Source organism: Anoplophora glabripennis, unplaced genomic scaffold (genome assembly GCF_000390285.2).
Source record: "Anoplophora glabripennis isolate ALB-LARVAE unplaced genomic scaffold, Agla_2.0 scaffold14, whole genome shotgun sequence".
NCBI classification, from domain to species: Eukaryota; Metazoa; Arthropoda; class Insecta; order Coleoptera; family Cerambycidae; genus Anoplophora; species Anoplophora glabripennis.
This window is the reverse complement of record NW_019416352.1, coordinates 1,639,526-1,662,070: the sequence shown is the minus strand read 5'-3', so window position 1 is coordinate 1,662,070 and position 22,545 is coordinate 1,639,526. Positions and strand designations below refer to the sequence as shown.

At 33.4% G+C, this 22,545-nt stretch overlaps 3 protein-coding genes across 3 annotated transcripts in view; 2 read left to right on the top strand and 1 right to left on the bottom strand.

The window, feature by feature from the left end:
* Nucleotides 1-1,600: 1,600 nt before the first annotated feature.
* LOC108904068 (syntenin-1) lies at nucleotides 1,601-6,112 on the top strand. Its single transcript, XM_018706468.1, has 4 exons — nucleotides 1,601-1,770; nucleotides 1,860-2,117; nucleotides 2,748-3,352; nucleotides 5,463-6,112. The coding sequence occupies exons 2-4, from the start codon at nucleotides 1,869-1,871 to the stop codon at nucleotides 5,515-5,517; spliced, it is 909 nt and encodes a 302-aa protein (XP_018561984.1). The 5' UTR covers nucleotides 1,601-1,770; nucleotides 1,860-1,868; the 3' UTR covers nucleotides 5,518-6,112.
* A 1,639-nt stretch (nucleotides 6,113-7,751) lies between these two features.
* LOC108904044 (DNA primase small subunit) lies at nucleotides 7,752-11,194 on the bottom strand. The gene is made up of 6 exons (XM_018706419.1): nucleotides 10,961-11,194; nucleotides 10,373-10,904; nucleotides 10,076-10,283; nucleotides 9,502-9,707; nucleotides 9,245-9,447; nucleotides 7,752-7,842 (listed from the first exon to the last, which is right to left on the bottom strand). The coding sequence occupies exons 1-6, from the start codon at nucleotides 11,061-11,063 to the stop codon at nucleotides 7,823-7,825; spliced, it is 1,272 nt and encodes a 423-aa protein (XP_018561935.1). The 5' UTR covers nucleotides 11,064-11,194; the 3' UTR covers nucleotides 7,752-7,822.
* A 1,657-nt stretch (nucleotides 11,195-12,851) lies between these two features.
* Nucleotides 12,852-22,545, top strand: part of LOC108904022 — a 14,182-nt gene continuing 4,488 nt past the window's right edge. Inside the window, exons 1-9 of the mRNA XM_018706391.1 lie at nucleotides 12,852-13,102; nucleotides 13,369-13,607; nucleotides 13,665-13,864; nucleotides 14,776-14,965; nucleotides 15,028-15,192; nucleotides 18,867-19,073; nucleotides 19,128-19,247; nucleotides 19,304-19,414; nucleotides 21,225-21,335. Coding sequence (XP_018561907.1) covers nucleotides 12,852-13,102; nucleotides 13,369-13,607; nucleotides 13,665-13,864; nucleotides 14,776-14,965; nucleotides 15,028-15,192; nucleotides 18,867-19,073; nucleotides 19,128-19,247; nucleotides 19,304-19,414; nucleotides 21,225-21,335 — 1,594 coding nt within the window. The remainder of the gene's footprint in view (nucleotides 13,103-13,368; nucleotides 13,608-13,664; nucleotides 13,865-14,775; nucleotides 14,966-15,027; nucleotides 15,193-18,866; nucleotides 19,074-19,127; nucleotides 19,248-19,303; nucleotides 19,415-21,224; nucleotides 21,336-22,545) is intronic.

Sequence of the window (22,545 nt, the reverse complement as noted above, 5' to 3'; positions counted from 1 at the left end):
TGCTCAACTTGAGTTCAAATATATTATTGCTTCGTTTCTACTTAAGTTCAATGTTCATCGTTCTGCTAAAAAATGAATTTATAGATGATTGCAAAAAATTTAACGGGAATGAGTGAGCGACAAGCCCACACATTTACAAAATGTACAAGTACAAACTGTACTTGTACATCCACAGTGAATACGATTCCCTGATGCGGATCTTTTGATGCGGATCTTTATGTCGATACATTTCGCATCATGCGGATCATTAAAAAGATCCGTATTGCCCATCTCTACTCCTATGAGCTGATACGCGACGCAATTTCTTTACTGCATATTGGTACCAGTGTGACCATATATTTTTTAGCGAATCTACTGTAAAATTGCAGAAAATCCACTAAAATCTACCAACATAGTAATAAGAAATTACTAAAAATCTACTTCACTGTTATTTGATTATCTAACTAGTAAAAGCCATAGATTAGGACAATATACGTTAATTGCATATTGATTAATATTTCAATTAACGGTTATAAAGTAAAAATAGATAATTAGAATAAAAATGTAGGAGCCAACATATTTTTTTGCGCCATCTATTAATGAGTACAAGTATTCGCGCCGTATTGCGCAGACCAAAATGGAGCTAATTTTAAAGAGGGGAATTTGAATTGATGTTTTTATGAATGTGTATACGAAATAAATAGATCAAATAATTGAAATTTAACCAAAAGTATATTCCGTTTAAAAACCATAACCATACATATAAACTAAAAATAACAAACAAATATAAAAATGCTAATAAAATAATGCATAACTTTCAAACATAACGTAACTATATTATTCTATATTCCATATAATTCTATATTATTTAAGGTTATGTTATGTCATGTCAGCAAGTCACGGAACACGGTTCGGAAAATTGGTCATGGTCAAATAAAAGTCTAATGTGAATCTGTAGCACTCTGTATTCTGTGGTCAAAAGGTCAAAGCAAAGTCTAGCTTGTTCGCTTCGGATTTGGAGCGAGCGTACCACGCGCCGAAGCTGTGAACGGTGGTAACATGAAACAATAAATTAGCCGCTTGCTTGACTAGGTTGCGCAAAATATGACCAATCGCGGCACAAAAATGTTTACTATATATCTACTAAAATCTACTGTAGATTTTTTACCTACCAAAAATTTCTATATTTCGCTGAAAATCTACCGAAAAAGTAGAAATCTACTAAATATGGTCACGCTGATTGGTACCACTCGTATACAAACAAATGAAACGATAAATAAACGTCACAAACAAAGTAATGTCGTTTTGTATATTGGTACAACTGTTTACCAATATCGATATAAGGGTGCGTTCGGATTACTCCGATAATTATTTATTTCGATTTATTAAATATTACGTATTTCTTGAGTAAAGGAATTATACATGTGGAATTATAAAGGCTATTCCATTTAGTAAGCAGGCGTAATTATAATGTTTGATAGACAGGAATTTCAATGAAGTAAAAAAGGAATAGTACTTCTTCTTTGTATGGTGTATAAGCAGCGGTGTAAATACTCCTTTACGAGTTTATCGCTCTTTGAACGAATCCAGTGCGAAATACGCATGCGTAGCATTTGTCAATCACACGTCTTTTATCTATCTGCTACAAGTATTTTATCGCAGTTTATCTCAGCTTGTATGTTGGTTATTATTTTTATTGTTCCGTTTATCAGATTCAGCAGTTTTTAATAAACACAACTAGTTCTCTAAACCAATTCGTCGTGTAGTGACAATCTGAAGCAATTTAAATAGGTAAATACCCTATTTTTAGCAATCAATACTTACAAATAAAAAAAAACATTACTTTCCTGTTCCTAATATCAAATTAACATTATCAACAGGCTGCAAATATGTCGCTGTATCCGAGCTTAGAAGATATGAAGGTTGACCAAATGTGTAGGGCACAGATCAGTCAAATGGGGTTGCAAACTGATCAAGCACCTCCACCTTATCCTACACCCAACCTTAGTAACATGCCGATGCCTTCAAATGGATCACCACTGTACCCTGCTTTGGGTGAATATATGGGCCTCGAGTTAAGTGAAGCAATTATAGCAGAAAATATGCCGGAGTATTCTCAAGTAGCGCTGTTACAGCAGGTGAGAAATAAACTAATATTGAACTGAGTATTTTACATATAGTTTTGAAATTATTTTGAAGAAATATAAATTACTATACATATTATGTATTTGGTGTACCTTTTTCAGTACACCAAAAAACTGTATTTTAGTAGTGAAATATTCTGAAGTAATATGTATGAGTCATTTAACAGTATTTTATGCATTTGGATTTACCAAACTGACTGGAGAAATTTTATAATTGAATGACTCATTTAATGATTATTTATAAATTGATATGATAATTATTTGCTTATTTTTCTCCCACAAGAAAGATAAGGAATATTGTTTTATCTGGCCAAAAAATAACAGTTTAAACTATTAATTTCATATATAACATTTTTTATAAAGCAGAATAGTACTAGCAAATGAAATTAAAATAAACCTGCTCTAGTAATAAATATGCAAATATAAGAATTAAGAGAATAACACTTTTCTCGACAGCTGATTTAGTAATTTCAGACATTCTCACAAATCAGGTGGATTGATATTTATGTAGTTTACATGGGCGTAGGTAGGATTTTTGCTTGGGGGTGGGCTTTGAGGCTAAAAAAATTGTTAAACGTAAAACAAGTTTTATTCGTTTGCTTCAAAATTATCTTTCATTTCTAGACTCAAGTAATAATCCCTTCTGGCAACAGTTCAGCCCTGATAGCGCCTGTGTCGGGACAATCTGTAGGATTGCACAGGGCCCAAGTAACCCACGGCGTCCGTGAGGTAATCCTCTGTAAAAACCAGGGTGGCAAAGTGGGAATACGTGTAAAAGCCATCAACAACGGCATTTTCATTTGTGTGGTAATAGACAAGTCTCCAGCAGCGTTAGCCGGTCTCCGATTCGGCGACCAAATTCTGCAGATAAACGACGTAAGCGTTGCTGGTTTTTCCATGGTTAAAGTCCACAACATGTTCAAGAAAAGTTCCGTAAACGGTATAAAAGTGGCGCTACGCGATAGACCTTTTGAACGAACCATTACCCTTCATAAGGACAGCACGGGACATATTGGATTCCAGTTCAAGAATGGTAAAATTGTGAGTTTGGTGAAAGATTCATCGGCTGCCAGAAATGGGGTACTCACTGAGCACCAGCTTTTGGAGGTTGACGGACAAAATGTGGTTGGGTTGAAGGATAAGGAAGTAGGTAACATTATCGTGAAGTCTGGGCAGGTTATTACCATTACGGTCATTCCTAGTTTCCTCTACGATCATATGGTTAAGAAGTAAGTAATACCATTTAATATTACATGTTCCAAATCATATCTTTTGTCGAATTGCTATAAAAACTAACATTAAAAAGTAAATTTGTTTAAAAATGGACTTCATAAAAATTAAATATCTTGGAGATTACGGTAAGAAGAATAAAGAACCTTTCTTTACGGTTTTGTATATCGAGAAATTTGGGTTTTAGTTTTTAAAATTATTTCACAAAATAAGCTATAAACATTCCTTAATAAATTGCCGCAAAACATTACTCATAATTTACTGTATTTTTAACTTTATTATCTTTTACAATACTATTTGCAAATAGCTTATTCTTTTATGGAATCTCAGATGTTAGAAATTAGCATTTTTACAATTAAAATCAGATGTCACCAGCTTTCCATTCATTTTTTATGACTAATAATAATTTGATTATCAAACAATTTTTTTTGGAATACTTATATTTATAGATTGTAGATATTTTTTTGACTTTAGAAAGATTTATTATGATATTACTGGCTTTATCTTCCTTGATAATAGTTTTTATTTGTTTGATTATTGCGAACTAATAAAGCTGGTTACGTACGGAGAGTGATAATGTGTATAAGAAAATATTCCAGGTCGAAGTGTACTGTTTTGTTTTTATGTTGATACGTTCAAGTGTGGCGTAATGTTAATAAAAACATAAGGATCGGCAAGAGAGGTGCACGATAGTCTTGAACCGCTCATTACATTTGAACAAAGTTTTTGTCGTTAATGTCCTGTATTTTATCGAATGTGATATTAAAGCTCGTGTCATTTTAATTAGATTTAGTACGTATGTACTTGCATAATGTAATCCACAAATTGCTGATACTATTACAATATGTGTGTAGTGGATAAAAGATTCTTAGGATCGATATGACCTCATTGTATGAATAATCTAACAATTTTACTTGTTTAAATCAGTTAATGACGCAAAACACAATTTGATTAGTTCTCTGCTAATTCAGATTTTTCTGAACTGGACTGTGTTTTTTAATTTTGAATCCGGACCATGTTATCAAAATTTAACTGATTTTTTTTAACCATTTTCAAAACAAAGCCCTTATATTATACTTTTATTACCTAAGTCAGAAAAATGTACATATTTTTTGTATTATCTCCAAACGCCCATTTTGCGTTTCCATATACTACACAGTACACACTAATTTTTTTTCACTACACTAGAAAATTTGGGATAAACATGGTTTAATGAATTGAAATATGAAAAAACAAAATAATACACCTCATATATTGGCACATTAGAAAAGGTTTGCATTTTAAAAAGTATTATGTAAATTTTATGCTGCTCCATTCATTAATAAACCTATTTTTAATAGTATCTGAACATACTTGCAATTCTATTGTGTGCCATCAAAATATTGCGAGACAAAAGGGTACAAGTACAAGCTTTAGTCATATTTCAAACAATGCAATAAGTATACCAGTTTTATTGACTTAATTTCTTCCAAATGCGTTATTTTACTGATACATACACAGGGTGTCACGCTTAAATGTGATACAAGCCTGTAGCTTCTTTATTTTGTGCCCGACTTCAAAAATTTTGTTTTTAGAATAGGATAAAAATAACTCTACCTAACTGTAATGCTGCTGTTTTCATGAAAGTAATATACGGCCAACTAGGACGCGTTTTTTTGACGTCACAACAGCTAATTGGTATTAGCGATTTTTTTTCCAAAAAACATTACGTATTCTCATTCAGCATCCCTTAAAATGTTTCACCAAGTTTCATCAAATTCGATACATCTTCCGACGAGCACTAGTTGGCATTACATACAGAATTACATATTTCACTTTTATTGGAACTATCCCACTTCTGATATCTTATAAAATTTAAAAATTGCGAGGTTTAATATCACATTTAATAAAATATAAGAGGATGACAATACACACTTTGTCCTCAAGTAGTGAACTGTTCAAGAGTAAGTTAGGTCCCTCTTTCTAAGACTATCACACGCTTTTCTTGCACATCTTTATGTGTGTATTAACATTGCCCATATGTGAACGAATCAAGATAAAAATGAAAACCAGTACTTAGATAATATATTATTGTTTTTATGAAAACTAATCAGGATATTCTCCTTTCAGGATGGCTGGTTCTCTTTTGAAAGATTTGATGGACCACTCTATTCCTACTTTATAAGACTATATATTATAACACGATTTGTCCTTAATATATAATCTCGTATAGTAAGAAATTCAATCGTCTATAATAATTATGACGCTGTATGTCAATTTATATTTTACTTTTAAACAACGATAATGTACCACACACAGAGCCACAACAAAAGACGTGAGGTTTTCACAATTTTTTTTTTTGGACTGGTCATTCATGAAGTTAAACCGTAACACCAAATGAATTTGACAGTTACTTGGACTCTACGACCACCCACAATGCAATACTTGTTTTATGCGACATATCTTTTTATATATTCCATATATAGGCTATTCTTTTTATCTTTATATTACGACTGTACTGAGAGTTTGAACCTAAATCCTGCATGCGATCTGGTTTAATTTAAGAAGAAACATTATGATTTTATGATTGTAATCCTAAGTTTATTTTTACTATATAAAAAATATTATATTTTATGTATGTAAACCCTGCATGTTTTTATCCGTCTATGATAAATATTACGTATTATCTCTAATGTTATAAAAGAATGATGGTTTTGTGATTGTAATGTGCCAGAGAAGGGTTGTCAGTTAGTTTTATATAAATAAAATTATATTATTCAGCGCTTATTTTATTCACTCCATTCCATTTGGCCCTGATACTACTTATAGACAAGGGTGGATTTGTCGAAATATCCCACTTCTTGTATGTGAGAGGGGACAAGCTAATTTTTGCTGGAATACCTTCAGTACAACTCATATAATAAAAGTGTAGATCCCTAGATCTGGGCGAGGTCCAGAACATTTTCAAAATTGCAAAAATGTTTAAAAAATTAAAATAAATACCTATTTTATCTGTTTTTTTTCGTATACAGGGTGTTCCTAATTAGTGTCGCAACGGAAAACTATAAATTCGTCTTGAAAAAAGAAATATTTTATTCCTCCGGGCTTTTGTTTCTGACTTTTTTTTTAGTTTTTTGCCAATATCTTGGGAACCGTTTGAACTACAAGACTGAGCTTTTGTACACACATTATCACTATTAATAGCTACTTTTTCGCACCCTTCTCGAATTCAATGGACGTGCCAGTGGTGGAGATTTTAAGGTATCGTAAGGGTTTTTCCCCCCTTAACTTTTACGTCACTTGAAAAATTGACATTTGACATCAAATTTTCAAGCGCCAATGAATTTTGCACAAAAAGAGAGAGACTCGGTTCATTCCTCTAAAGTCAACCGTTTTCAAGAAAAACGACTGAACAAAAACAAACATTTTGCAAACGTTTCGAAAATCTTTTGTAATTCAAAAAATAGGTAGTAATAATTAACAATTTTAACGAAATTTAACAACAGTATTGGCAAAAAGCTAATAAAAAAAATTACGACACCATGTATCTTGAAAACTAAAGCCAGGAGAGAAAAATGGAAGAAGAGAAAAATGTTTCTTTTTTCAAGAGGAATTTACAGTTTTCTGTTACCACACTTATTTAGGAGCACCCTGTATCTTGAAACCTACGCATTTTGGAAGAATATTGGAGGAAAAGTTTTAGAATTTAATTTAAAAAAAGCAGTTTTTTGGATAATTTTTTCACATAGAAAACCGCTCAACCTTTCAAGTGGTTTTTAAAAAATTGAAATCCATTGATTAGGACAGCCACAGTAAATTTTTAAACACTCTTTTTATTTTTAAACAATTAGATTACATTTATCAATTTGCAATATAGTTTTTTCAAAAATTATAATTTTAAAGTACTTGGAGTTTTTTTTTACCAGTTAGAATGCCCTCGGAGCAATTCAAACATTTTAAAAAAATTATCATTATTGCTTTTTTTTCATCAATTATTGCTATTTTGCAACAGCGGCAATAAATTTAAAAATTTTTAACTTACAGTATATTGTGCAAAATCCAATTCTAAATTTTTTTTTCCCCTTCAATATTCTAAAATGCACAGGTTTCAAGATATAAGTAAAAAACTCAGATAAAATGGGCATTTTTAAAAAATTTTTTAAACATTTTTGCAATTTTGAAGATGTCCCGGACCTCGCCCAGATCTAAGGATCCACACTTTTATTATGTGAGTTGTACTGAAGATAATCAAGATAAAAATTTGCTTGCCTCCCTCCTCACATCCACCTCAAAACGGATCCCCCTGATCTATTACTGTTTAGACATATTCCCGCACATATTTTTTTAACGAAGAAATTAATTTTAAACACTATAAATTTATTGAAACAGTCTACAAATATTTCAATACGAAGCAGTTTAGCTTTATAAAAAAAATTAGAAACGATAATGCAAATTTTATTTTTAATAACATTAAAAAAAATGTAAAGTTCTCAAAATGTCATAGAAGCATCTGAAAAACAAAAAATTAAAATGAGAAAAAAAGTGTAGATAAGTAATTTTTGAAAAATTTACCAAAAATATACAGTGTGTTCCAAAATAAACATGACTTTTCAAAAATAAGTATTTTTAGTGAGGCCATCTATTGGTAATTACATGCGTTGGAAAGGTAGGTCCTTCACTGATGAACTGTCAAAATTTCATGACGCTTGGACAAATAGAAGCAGAGTTATTGCAATATGAAGTAACAGTATGTTTGTGTCATCAGTACAAAAATGAAAATTGAACAAAGAACTACTATTAAGTTTTGTTTCAAACTTGGTAAAACTTATACCGAAACGTTTTAATTGATGAACCAAGTTTATGGTGATGATTATTTAACCCTTGGCAGAGTTATGAGTTACCTCGGAAACCTCAATTTATCACATTTCGGTCGAACGTTTGGGCTACCGAAAAGTGTGTGCACTGTTTGTTCCGGGCAAGTTGACTGATGACGAAAAATTGCTCAGAATTCAACATTCGAATGATGTCATCAAGGAGGCCAAGGATTCCGGATTCTGGAATAATTTAGAGGGTGACTGCAGCACTTAGGCCTCATTGGGCCTCTTGTGCATCTTCCCAGCTCTTCTGAGGCAGATCTCTCTGATGTAGGCCATAGAAGGCCACCTTTCTCCTAGAACGGATTCTCTCGTTGACTAGACAACAATGAACTCGCAGAGTTCATGGAAAACTGTTTCGTCTTTCTGCTCATAACCTCTACAGAGAGTGTTTTGAACTTCCTGATATTGTAGACATGTTTCCTTTGCCAACAGTGTCTGGTCTGAATCCAGAAAGGATATAAACTTCCTTTACAACATTGTGACTGGTGATGATGGTGTTTTGAATATATTCTAGAAACCAAGCACCAGAGTGCCAAGTAGAAGGTGTCAGACGAGCCAAAATCCTAATAATCTCGTTTAGAGAAGTCAAAAGCGAAGACAATGTTGACTTGCTTTTACGATTCCAAGAACATTTGCACAAAGAGTTCATTCCACCAAGCCAAACCATTAATGCACAATTCTATCTTGGCATTTTGAAGCGTTTCGTGCATCGTATTCGGCCATAATATCGAACAGAAGGAACACCAACGTTTGTTGTACGATATTGCGCCATCTCATCGACTGACACTTCTGACCGATTTATTGACTAAAAATCACATTTTAACTGTCAACCACTCCCCGTATTTGTTCTTATTTTTAAAAAGCCCCGTTTACTTTGGAACACACCTTATATTATGGAGATCACATGGTGTTTTTTCAATTGTGGTTTTGGTTTTTAAAATTTTCAAAATCTCAAAAATAAATATTTGAAAAATATTATCAAAAATCAGCTTATAAATGTGTAAAATTTTCAAATTATTAATAATTTTTACGTACCCTTTTCTTTAATCCTCTTGAGCCTCTCGGCTTTCTCCAAAGGCCTCAAAAATTCCTCAAATAAGCTAACAGCTTTCAACAAACTAGTCTTCTTGTAATCTTTTATTTTCACTTTTTGGGTAAACGTTTCATCGGTCTCCATAAGCGATTTCTCTTGCTCTTTAGTTTTCTCATCGTAATTATTAATTTCATCAACTAACAAGCTAAAAACAAAGAGAAATATAATAATTTAGCAGCTTGTTTAACAGGAAAATTACTTTATCGTCGGTACGGTGTGCGGATTAAAGTTGTCCACCATTCTGGGATTGAACGGGACAGATACTTTCCCGCTCTTTGGGTGAACACAAAAGGGTGCTTTTAGTAAGTGGTTGAAACCTTTTGTTACGTTTATATCAAGCCTGGGGTACGAGTACTGAAGCTTAATCTCTTCTCTGAGGTTTTTTAAATTCCGTGGTATTTGATTCTGGAATATTATGTATATAAAGCGAGTAACTAAAACGATTGGCCAAATTTTAATGGTCATATCAATAAAAAGGTTCCCACAAATATGTGACCTGAAACCATTCATTTTTACGGGCTATTCAATTTGAGTAAAAATTGATTTTTTTTAATTACAAAAAATGGCTGAAGCAAATTTAGTATTATTCATAAGGCTTTTTTCAACTATTTTTTGCAGCTTGAAATAATTTCCATGAATTTTGAACACTGTATATTGCAAATTAAGAAAAAATTACGTTTGCGGATTATTTTTTTTTAATTTCTTGAAGTAGAATCAATCATTAAAGTTTGGTCAAACATCCTGTATATCTTAAATAATATTATATTTATTACCTTATGAAGTAGATTGATAAAAGTTTCCTCAAACACTTGCCACCTTTCAACGGAGGTTTTGACATTTTTCATAGGCATTTTAAAAAAGGTTCTAAGGTCTTCTTCGATAATGCTTAAAAATTTGTTCAATCTTTCATCTGTACCTAGTATGTCTTGCTCTTTAACTATACCCTCTATGAAATATTTATCAATAATTGTTAATGCTCTACTAAAATTGAATTTTTAAATATTACATATACTATATAAATCTTATGTTAAGTTAAAAAGTACTATTTATTGAACGTTATGTTTACTTACACCAATGAAGCATGTATCCTATCCCCCGGTAGTTCCACCTTTTTCATTTTATTTGTCCCCCCTCGAATAACTTGCAAGTACTCGGCTATAGCCGATCGTACATTATCATCAAGTTTTCTTGCTTCTTCATCAGCTACCCAACAATGTATGCCTCTTCTTCCAGAAAAAACCCATAATATATGTTTGTATCCAAAATCTTCCCTCAGAGCAGTATCCAAAATTTTACAAGCTATTGCCATGAATTTCCAACATTTCGTACAAACGTCAGTTCCTGAACAACATGTTCTTATATCATCATAATCGGTCATATCGATATCAAAAACTACCTCTTTCTCTATAGGTTGTAATACTCCTAGCGGGCCACGATCTTTGGGTTTGGTGTAGTAAACTGCACCGATATCCATTTTTACAGGATATCTCTTCTGTAATTCATTCACGAAATCCTCGTGAGTATCAAACGATTGAAAACGGATGTATATGTCTCCAAAAAGTGTAAATGAGATTTCTCTTCTTGCAAAAACAGCAGCATTGCCTAAATAAATTAGTATTGTTATTTGAATAATTCAGCAAAATAAGGGAAATTATTACCATAACTTAACCATCTGTAAAAGGGTAAATGAGGAAACAATCTTCTATAGTAAAGCGGTAACAAGTCAGGTAAATGATCTTCGTTAAATTCTGTGCTGCTCATGTTAAATAAAAACAGTTATAATTCAGACACTTTCTTTTAAATACTTAGTTTTGCATATCAAGCTGGTTAACAAAGAGATAAATTATTAAATAATAATTTACTTTTATATGATTTACGATTTACCGCCAATATTTTTAAGGTTACAAAGTTCAAAGTTTATAACACAGAACATTCTTCTTCCTCTTCTTTTTCTTTTCGGCCTTCATTCAGAGGTCATTAGCCAGCTTTATTATGTAATAATTATAACCATAGAAAATTTAGGAAATTATAAATACTAAACGTTCTTATTCTTCTTCTGATATTCTATAATGTTCATTTAGTTTTTAATTTGTAGTTTAGTCTTAGATTAGGACTCTCTTTCCTAATCTAAGAGTTTAGTTGTAGGTTATTTGCATTTAAAATTATTTTATAGTATTTATAGCAGTTTTTGAAAGTGGTATAATAAGGTAGATGGTGTATTGACGATAATAAGCTTTTGTCGTAAACGTCATCAAGAGCAAGCCTAGAGTAAAATAAATATATTACAAGCAAGGTTAATTGACAGTTGTCAATTAAATTGTTTAAGCTTCTTGACGTTTCGAAAGACTTTCTTCTTCGGAATAAACTTCAGACCAGACGACTAAATTTCTAGTTTCAGAGCTATATCTAAAAAAGGGAGGGTTAGTCTCTAGGTTACCGCCAGGATCAAGAAACGAAGACAACGACACACAGACACACACACACATACACCACTCCCCATACCCTCCTTACCCCTCCCCTCCCGCGCTAGCCTAAGGGCCACCTTAGCAAAGCGCATCCCAGGCTGCATAGCCGCACTACCCTACCCAACCATACCACACAAACATGACACCACCCCGGGGTTTACACAGGCGAGCCGGCGAAGCAAGAAGAGCGCCAGAAGAAAGGGCCCTAGCCGGCGGGGCCCAGCCAGGACAAAAGGAGGTCCCACAAAGCGCCTACACCGGCCGCATTTGCGGTCGGGGTAGACGACGGATGGGGCCCACCTACGAAGGCTGTCCAGGCCTACACGAGATGAGGCAGGATAAAGAGGGATAATCCCCCTCGATCCCAAATCATTGAGGCCAATTTCTAGCCATGGAATAATGGCGGCGAGTCTCTAGATATTTCATGAAGATATACATTGAGAAAGACTGTACAGCAAGATATACCCATATGAATAAATTATTACATTTAAATTTACCGCCATTATGGTGCAGCAACATCTATTAGTCAGTAGAATTAGAGGTTACTCTAAGTGTGTTTCCCATGCAGTTTTGCGGCCTGTGGAGTGTATCGTTTGCCACACCAGCTACAGATGGCGTACTCTGCCGCTGCTGGCGAGAGAAAATACAAAATAAAATTTACCCTTGTGGATATACCTACGTACACTGTTAGTTAAATATTAGTTTAGTTTACAAGTGCTAGAAATATTTGAAGCATTATGACAAAAGATAACTTTGCTTATACCTACTTTGACTATAATAATTTGTATTCGATTGCGAATGCGTAAAACAGATGTGCAACATCTAAAAAAAATAAATTACATACAACATTTACGAATGGTATTGTGATTAATTTAAACGAATAATTCAGGGTTCTGAAATGCATTACGCAATCAAATAATGATTAGAAAAGTGACATTTATTTTTTAGCCATGTTAATAGGATTTAAAGCTTTGATAAGGTTTCATCTATTATTAGATTTCAAGTAGCCTACCAATGCGAATAAGACAATTTTCTCTCAATGTAGGTGTGATAATCACATCTATAAATCGAACAATACCTTTAAATGTATTTAAGAGCAGCAACGACGTATTTTTTAATAATTTTCTTGACAGAGTTTGTTAACAGCCAGTTCAATGATATATGCGGTTTAAACAATGGAAAAAGATTTTATTTGGAGCATGGTGAATCCGGGTTTATGGTTGCAGATTATAAAAATAATGTTTGGCACGAACGAAATAAAAATGTAAGTGCCGGCAATAAGTGTACTTTAGAATTTGTAACATGTCCATCTTGTATTGTTAATATTAAATTTAGGTAAGTGCATGATTATAGCTAGTTGTGCTAGCTGTATAGAGTTCTCGAGAAAAAGTTACTTTTAAAGTTTTAAAGTTTACCTATTTTATCTCTCGTTAAATACTATATTAGTAGATAAGTATGACGGACTTGATATTTTCTTGTAGGGCATCTTCTTGTTGCAATTTAATAAAATTCTATGCTTTGCTTTACTTTTTTAATTTTAGATTTTTTTGGTCAATAATTGACAAAATTTTCCATTGAAGTTAATAATACGATTGTTTCAGTTATTTAAACATATCAAGAAACTGCGGAAAAGCTTCCGTTTTAGACACTTGCGGCTGTGATTATGTTTGGATTTACGAACCACCTATTGAAGACGCATCAGGCGAACAATTTTGCGGAAGATTTGTTAAAAATAACGTATCAGAATTAAATTACGTCAGCCAAACCCGTACAGTGGCATTGACATTTATTTATAACACTGAATATGGACATGCATTTTCCCTGGATTATTTCGTTTTGCGTAAGTTTTACTTTTGTCCAAAAAGCAAACCAAATTTTGGTTTTTATGTTTCCCTAGGAAATCGAATTCAACTCAATGGCTATCCGAAAATTGGAAGCGTCAATAATGCCAGCCAGTACATATCTTCCCCATTTTTTCCTCACTTATATCCCATTGACTTAAGTGTGGAATATGTGATTAAGTGTGAGTCTCTCATTGCTTGTCGAGTAAGCCTAATTTTCACCGATTTCCTCATAGCAGACTCTTCAATAATTGAGGTAAATTAAATATACGCACCAGATGTTCCATTTTAATGTAATGGTTTCCGAAATGGAGTTTTCATTTTAAGAGTTTAATGCTGCTGTCAAAATAATGCGTTACACAAAAAATCTTCCATTAAAACCTGGTACACCCAAAAACGTAGCAAAACTCTACTCTCTGAATTCTTAGTTAATATACTAGGTGTCCGCAATATAAGTGCCTTGATAGTAAAGATTATAATTAACAAAGAGGTTCTATAGAACCCAAACATTTTCGAGAAAAAGCAGTTTTTATCGAAGTTTGAAAAGTTGAGGGTCAGTGATTAAGACAGTCAGTTCAGTAGAAAGTGATTCTTAGTTAATAGTTATCATAGATTTTAGTTGTTGATATTACTGTTAGTAGTGTATTGTTTAAGTAATTGTGTTTATAGTATACATACAAGCTTAATATAACTCTTACATTTATGGTATGTATCCCGACAAAGGTTTACCCCACGCTAGATTTAGATGCTGGCAGTGTGATTCCTCGCCTTGAACGAAATTCACGTGCAGGAAGACAAGCTGTTACTAGATATTGTTGGCGATGATTAAACTGATGTACCTATTTAAAATTACACTATGTTGGGATGTCAGTCAGTCACAGTGAATCATTTAAATTTTTAGAAGCAAATCGCAATAAGATGACGTTTACTCGACGAAATTTTGTTACAGGGTTAGCCTAGTATATTAACTTTGTAAAATTACTTAAACTTTTTAATTACTTAAACATGCTGTTGTCAAATTAAACAGGTAATGTTTAGGTTTCTGTTTTAAATATCTTAGAATTTAATCGCTTAAGATGTTTGCATTCTGCTACATATTGAGCAGACAGCATTTCTTTCGCGAATATATTGTTTATGTTTGTCAAATTCTGATGTGAATATTTCTAGTTCTTTGATTGGAACGGACAAAGAATGTATGTAACTTCCGGAAATGTATTTAGGCCTCCCACTATTATAAGTACAGGCCCTTCGTTGGTCGTGCGATTCTATGCAAATGGGGCGTCGGATTTTGGATTTAAAGCTGCTTATTCATACATTTTGGGCAACTTAAACGATCTTACTTTTACACCTAATATTGGTAAGTATTATGCGTACCTTTCCGCCTTTTTTTTATGGAATATTTTAATCTTTTATATTTAGGTTGTGGTGGTTTCGTTAATAATTTGGGCGGTGCAATCACAATGATGAATATGGTGGAAGAAGGTACCAAATTTTTCGACTGCGTGTGGATTATAAAGCCTCCTGAAATTCACCATCATAAAAAGACCCATCTGTACGTAAAAGTTGTAAATTTTACGGACTTCGGTAAGTAACACGATATACAGGGTGATTCAGTCATAATGTCATTAATTTTAAAAGGAGATAAAGAAAAATCACGATACTTTAACCCCCTTTTCAGGCTGTTACTGACCGGCTGACATCAGCCGGTTATTCACAGTATTGCGCACGGTTACGATATGAACAAGGCGCCCTAGATGCAACGTTGTCATATTTATATATTTTCGCTCATATTAGATACTATTATTACAATTTATCATTTTTAATATTATTAACGTTTTCACGTTTTATAATTTATTATGTTCAATAAATTCACAGTTTTAGTATTATGTTCAATTTATTATTCAATATGCAGTTACGTATAACCAAAGTTTACATAATAAATGTAAACTTTAGTGTAAATGTAAACTTTGGTGTAACCTAGGTAGGTACTTATTGTTTTTGAGAAAGTAATATGTTTTGCCAGCACGAGTAAAACAGCATTCATCCGTCCAGAGCACTTTCTTAATAAATTTAGGTCCTGCCGCACTTCGATTTAGGAACCAATTGCAAAATTCAAGACGATTGGGGAAATCAGCTGATTCAAAGGCTTGAACTTTTTGAAAACGGAACGGGTTGAGTGAATTCTCGCGCAATATCCGCCAAACTTTGGTTTGTGATGTCTCCAATCGCCTTGAAATTGTCCTTGTGGAAATAGTAGGCTGCTCCTCGACTAAATTTAAAACAGCCTTTATCACATTTAAGTCATTTTGTCGATGTCCTGCACGTTCTCTGCGCGGTATGATCCGCGGTCTTGGGAAGTTCTGTCTATCAAGGAAACGTCTCCGGTATTCAATTGCAGCGGCATTTGCGTTCTGTACACACTCTCCGTATAAAATCACCATATTCGGCATTTGTATATAAAACCATCACGACCGACACTTCGAACACAGACAATTTAGCGTATCGCTACAGACTGCTACTTAAATGCTGGAAATTGGCAACCCGAAATGGAAGCAGGGTCTCCTTAGCCGGCTTCCAGCTATAAAATTTAGCGTGGTAACTCTTCTACTTAGTAATAGGCGGCAGTTCCAGCGGTGGCTTTGTTGCCAAATAATAACTGCTAAATAAATTTAATGCTTTCAATTATGTAATTAAAGAGATATGGAACTTATCTTGTGTTTGGAAATCACATTTGCCTTAAATGTTAAATAAAATAAATCAAGTTAGAATTAAAACTATGAATTTACCTAATTAATTATTTATTTTATATCACCTTGGAATGGGAAAATTCAAAAACTCGAAAGTAATGTTTTTAGATTTGTGCGTCGACTTCCAATATGGTACGATATCAAAACCTATGTTTAAAAAAATTGCATTATACAGATTGTGTATCCTTAGATGGGTACTGCCTCTTATTGTTGATTTCTTTAGATAGGTAAATAATTATTTATTGACACAAGTGTTGCATATTATGGATGTCATTGGTAGTGCCCATATTTGTGACACAAGGTGTTCAAAAAAATTAACACAATGTAAAATTGCTGGAACCTCAAGGAGTAGTTGAATACGAAATTTATTTAAAAAAAAAACAACAAATCATCAATCAATACAGAGATAAGATAATGCGTTCGCTACTGCTGTTGCAATTTTTAACTAACTAACTTTTTTGTTTTTCGACATACTGACTTCGGACCGTTTCCATTCAACGCAGAACGGACAATCAGAACCAGAGTAGTGGGGAGATTTTTTTAATTATTTTTTCAATTCAACGCACCGTTTCCGAATTATAAGACCTTTTTTACTGTATCACCTCACACACCTCTTCTTTCCGAAATTTATTTTCCACATACGGACTTCGGACCTTTTCCATTCAACGCAGAACTGTCATACAGAACCAGGGGTGTGGGGAGATTTTTTCAATTATTTTTTCGATTTAACGCACCGTTTCCGAGTTATACGGCCTTTTTACTATAACACGACATACCTCTTGTTTCCAGAATTTATTTTCGACATACGGACTTCGGACCTTTTGCATTCAACGCAGAAGGAACATACAGAACCCGGGAGGGAGGGGTTGACATTTTTCAATTATTTTTTCGATTCAACGCACCGTTTCCGAGTTATAAACACTTTTTTATCCTATGACGTCACACACCGTTGGTCCCGATTTTTTTTTGACATGCGGGTTTTGACGTTTTTCACTCGTTCACAATGGGAGATTTACTTGTTCACCATGGGAGATTTTTTGATACTTAAGAGTCTAAGCAAATACTGTTTTTTTTTCNAGAATCTAACTTCTTTCTTTTCTGATCATCTATATGTGCATATGCTTTACATCCAAATATTCTAGCATGCTTTAAGGTTGGTTTCTTATTATTCCATAATTCTTCTGGTGTTTTCTCTATAGATTTACTGGGCAAGCGATTAATTAAATAGACTGATGTGTATACAGCTTCTGCCCAAAAAACATTTGGTAGGCAAGCTTCGATTAGAAGACATCGAGCCTTCTCTATAATCGTTCGATTAAGCCTTTCTGCCTTGCCATTTTGCTCAGGGGTATATGGACAGGTAAGCTGATGTTGTATGCCTGCAGTCTCGAGTAAATTCTTCAGTTCGGCTCCACAATATTCGCCCCCATTGTCGGTTCGTAGACATTTTATTTTCTGACCGGTTTGATTTTCAACAAAACTTTTATAAATCTTAAAACATTCTATAACTTTACTTTTGTTTTTCAAAAAATAGACGGTTGTATGATGACTATAATCGTCAAGGAAGGTAAGCATATATTGCGAACCAGATAGAGATTTCTCTTGCATCGGTCCACATAAATCCGAATGCACCAGCTCCAAGACTTGCGAAGATCTAGTCTCACTTGCATGAAATGGTAAACGATGACTTTTTCCCAGCATACAAGTTTCACATACAAAATTCGGTTGAAAATTGTCTGAAAAGTCTACTCCATTCATCACTAACAGTCAGACCTATACTTGATAATTTATGTGCGGTGGTAATGATTGTATTTACATATTTTTCTACAGAATTACTATTTTCCAACGTAGTAGTTATTAAAACACGCAATAAACCAACACGTCTTGTAAGGCCTGAATCCTGAAAAGCAGCTTCCAAGTTATCCCATGCTTCTTTGGCAGTTTTTGTACTTTGGACATGGACATAATTTAGTGGATCAACAAGTAATATAATTTTCGACCTGGCTTTAATTATTTTTTTATTGTCAGTTTCTGTACCTAGCACTGAATCCCACAGTTCTTCATGTTCCAAATACGTCTGTACAGCGAATTTCCATGAGTCGTAGTTTTCACGGCCCTTGAGCTTTTCAATCGGCGGCAACTGATACGACATTTTTCCGTGTACAAGAACTTATGATGANAAAGTGTACAAAAGAAATCCGTAAGTACGCCTGGCAACATTACCAAAGTCTTGTTTATATGTTGCTAGGATACGCTTAGGTATGCGGGCCGCTGTATTTGATTCTTCCTAAAATTCTGCTGGTGGTGTACTCTACCGGCAATTCGGAAATTTAAAACTGCTGGCCTATTCCAGGAGCGGTCTGTGGCGATAGCTATTTTGTCTGTGCTTCGAACAACAATCCGAAAAATACTAACGGTTTCGTGTGTCTTTCCAATCCACATCCCCTCTCCATCTGTATGGTACCCACACTTTTTGCTACCACAAATCTAAATAGAAAAGTGTTTTTTTAGCTGGTACCACTGAAATGGTTATAAGACAAGGACTAACTTCCAACCAACCCGCAGTGGATGTGTTAAAACACCCCATGGCACATTTCGGTTTGCGGAAACAATTAGAACACGTTGTGCCCATAAAACAAGGCTTCTACATCAGACTGAGGGGACATTTTGGGCCTCAATCGCTATTGGCAATAGTTTTTGCTGCTTTCAACTACAAAGGTATCAAAAACAAAATCAAACTGTTTATATTTTAACAGCTCACAACGCTTCCAGATTGTTTTGCTGGATCAGACTTTCTCTGCCAGAATATGAGATGTATTTCAGTTCTTTTGAATTGTGACGGATTCGATCACTGCGGTGATAACAGTGATGAGACTGTGGACTGTTCTTTAGGTGCGTTATGACGTACAACTTGCAGCGAAATGCGATTTGACTATGTTTTCTTTTAGATCCTAAAGACCATCGGGAATTTTCAAGGATACCCAATTTTCTTTTTCCGAAAATGGAACCATATTCGGATATAACGACAGCCACGTTTGTTTTCTTAAGCTGCAGTTTTGGTAATATCTGTCTATTTTTATAACCGAGGCATTCTTTGTTAGAAAGGCAACCCCTACGTCCAAAAATTGAATCAACCTAGGAAATTCGTCACCAACTCATTTTCATTTGTAGTTTATGCGTTAGCAGCGGTCGCGGAGGGTTGATTTGGGCGGTTGAAAAGTTATGAAAAATTGTATCATTGGGATTTCTGGCGAAAGTTGACGTCAAACAAAAAAGTATCCAATACAGAAGTAGATCATGCAAAAATTTACAACTTTTGTAGAGGTCACTTTTTAAGATAACCTCAAAATTTCCGAGAAAAATGCGAAAAACAAGTGTTTTTCTGATTTTTCGTTTTTAATTTCTCATTTCCACAAAAATAATTTTATTTTGACGAAACTTGGTGAAAGTATGCCGTTCTGTGTCTTAAATAACCGCAATTTTTTTTAAATAAAAAAAGTTTCCGAGATATTCATTTTTACCGATCTGAAACACTTTTTTAGGATTACAATAGTATATCATCTAATTTAGAATTGAAAATGACCTTAGATTTTGTCATAAAAATAACAGCGACGTATTTAAAAAGTTAACCTGTTGATGGCCCCTCGAAGACGAAACGTCGGATTGCAAAAATGTTGACGCCATTGTATAGAGCGAAAAAAGTGGCATTGTAAATATGCAATTTATTTTAAAATTCGTTTTCAAATAAAGCCCAAAAAAAATTAAACAGAACTACCAGAAATTTTAAAACTTTCTAAACGGCATATTGTTAGGTATGAGCTCTCTTATGTTTCCTAGATCCTAATGCTATCCCATCCTTATCTTCGACACACATCAAAATTTTTTAAAAAATGAGTACACTAATCGATCCTACGGAAAAAATTATTATTTATTTTATTTATTCACTATTCGACTTGTATGTTTATAGCAATACTGTACAAAAATAAAGTTTTAGGTCAAACAATGAGTCAGTTTTTTTGTATTTTTTCCGTTCAATTGAATGGCGTAATCAGTTTTTGATTTTTTTAAAATTTAAACGAATTATCAACAATTACTGAAAAATTCATTGTTGCGTCATTTTTTATATTTTTTTGCATTTTTAGCATGTTTTTGAACTGTGATTTCAGATTTTTTTATTTCATTAAAAAGTATATGTCAAAACGAAAAAAATTGTTACCGGCAGAACTCTGTACGAAGATTTTTCTAAGCAGAATTTTTCTTTGAAAAAAAGTGTTTCTGGCCGGAAAAAATGAATATCTCGGAAACTTCATGATTTTTTTATCTAAAAAAATTTGCGGTTATTTAAGACACAGAAAGGTATACTTTCACCAAGTTTCATCAAAATAAAATTATTTTTGCGCAAATGAAAAATAAAAAACGAAAAATAAGAAGAAACTGCTTTTCGTATTTTTCTCGGAAATCTTAAAAAGTGACCTGTACAAAAGTTGTAGATTTTTGCACGTTCTACCACTTTTGAATAGGATACTTTGTTGACGTTAACATTCGCCAGAAATCCCAATGATACAATTTTTCACAACTTTTCAACCCCTCAAATCAACCCTCCGCCACCCCTGCTCACGCATTTATTTTTTGTTTATTATAAAAGCCCAGGTAAAAATTTTCTTTTTTCCCCCCCTCTAAATGAGTTATTTCGATCGGTCTAATATAGCTACAAAATGAACCGGAGAAGAATTTCCTCCAGAATTGCTTCCATTTTCGGACAAAGAGTTGTGACCTTTTTGGAAAAGAATCTCCCAACTGTATTTTACTTGCTTCTGTCACTTTTATTTCTGAACTATTGTGATGGTTATAAAGAACTTCTGTTGACAGGTTTGATAGGTATAATATTAGCGATGGCCTTAATGCTGCACAGGGTAAATGTTCGTGCGCATCAACAGAGACAGATTCAGGACCATTTGGAAACGATACATGCTATTTTAGGTATTTACTCAAGACTTTTGCTTAGTTTGAAATATTTAAATTCTTTTGTACAGTTTGCGGATATTCTAGAAAATGGCGAATGCGCCAGTAAATTCCTGTTCCGTTCAATTTTTCTTTGTAATGAAAAGTTTAAATAGACAGCATGAATTTTATATGTGTACCGTTAAACAGGGTTACTTTGTAATGGTTTAAGGGCATTTTTAACTGTAACTAATTAATTTTTACCTATTTAAGTGTAAAAAAATACCGGTGTACGGACCTTTAGATTCTTTACAACTATTATAGAAGTGATTCACATTTATATTTTGAAGTCCTGAAAAAAAAACTTGAAAAAATACTTAACACAGGGTGAATAAAGTGAAGATATTAACTGTAGTACCTGCTGTTTAAATAGTATATTAAACAACAAGGTTTGAAAACGACTCTTTGCACACGAGCGAGACATATTGGTGGACCGAGCCGAAGGCGAGGTCCACAAGTCGAGCGAGTGTGCAAAGAGGTTTTCAAACGAGTTTTTTACGATACTTTCTATACGACCACAAAAATCAAATTTTAATTTAAATCGTTTTTATTACTAAAATTGCCAACGCATTAACAAAATAAATTAAATACAACTTTTAATTTAACAAGTTTTTATTAAGAAAATTGCTAACGCGTTAACCACAAAACATATAATACAAGAAGGTCGTTTTCTTAATACCAAAATCGAAACACCACTGACATTAAAAGACAACAACTGGCTCCCTCACTGTGTCTGGCCGCCCAAAAAAATGGAACTAAAGATAGCCGAGACGATAATGATGATTACTTTATTATCTACCGCCGGTAAAACAGATGCCAATTTGCGCGGGCTTCTGAAAATACATTCTAAGGGTCGTATATGACACTATACTAAAATTAGAACTAATTTCAGTAATTAATTAAGAACTTTTTAATCAGGCATAGTATCATCCACAAATTGCAACAAAAATGTTGCAGTTTCTGTATGATACTATGCAAGATTAAAAAGTTCTTAGTTAATTACTGAAATTAGTTATAATTTTAGCATAGTGTCATACGACCCTAATACTACTTCCTTTTAATATTAAAAAATATATACGATATTACGATTTATAATGGTAAAATCGTATTTTACTCGTTTAAATAAACATAAAAAAAACTGCAAAATTTATAAAACAGTATTTATTAGCAATTTTAATGTGGTTATTAA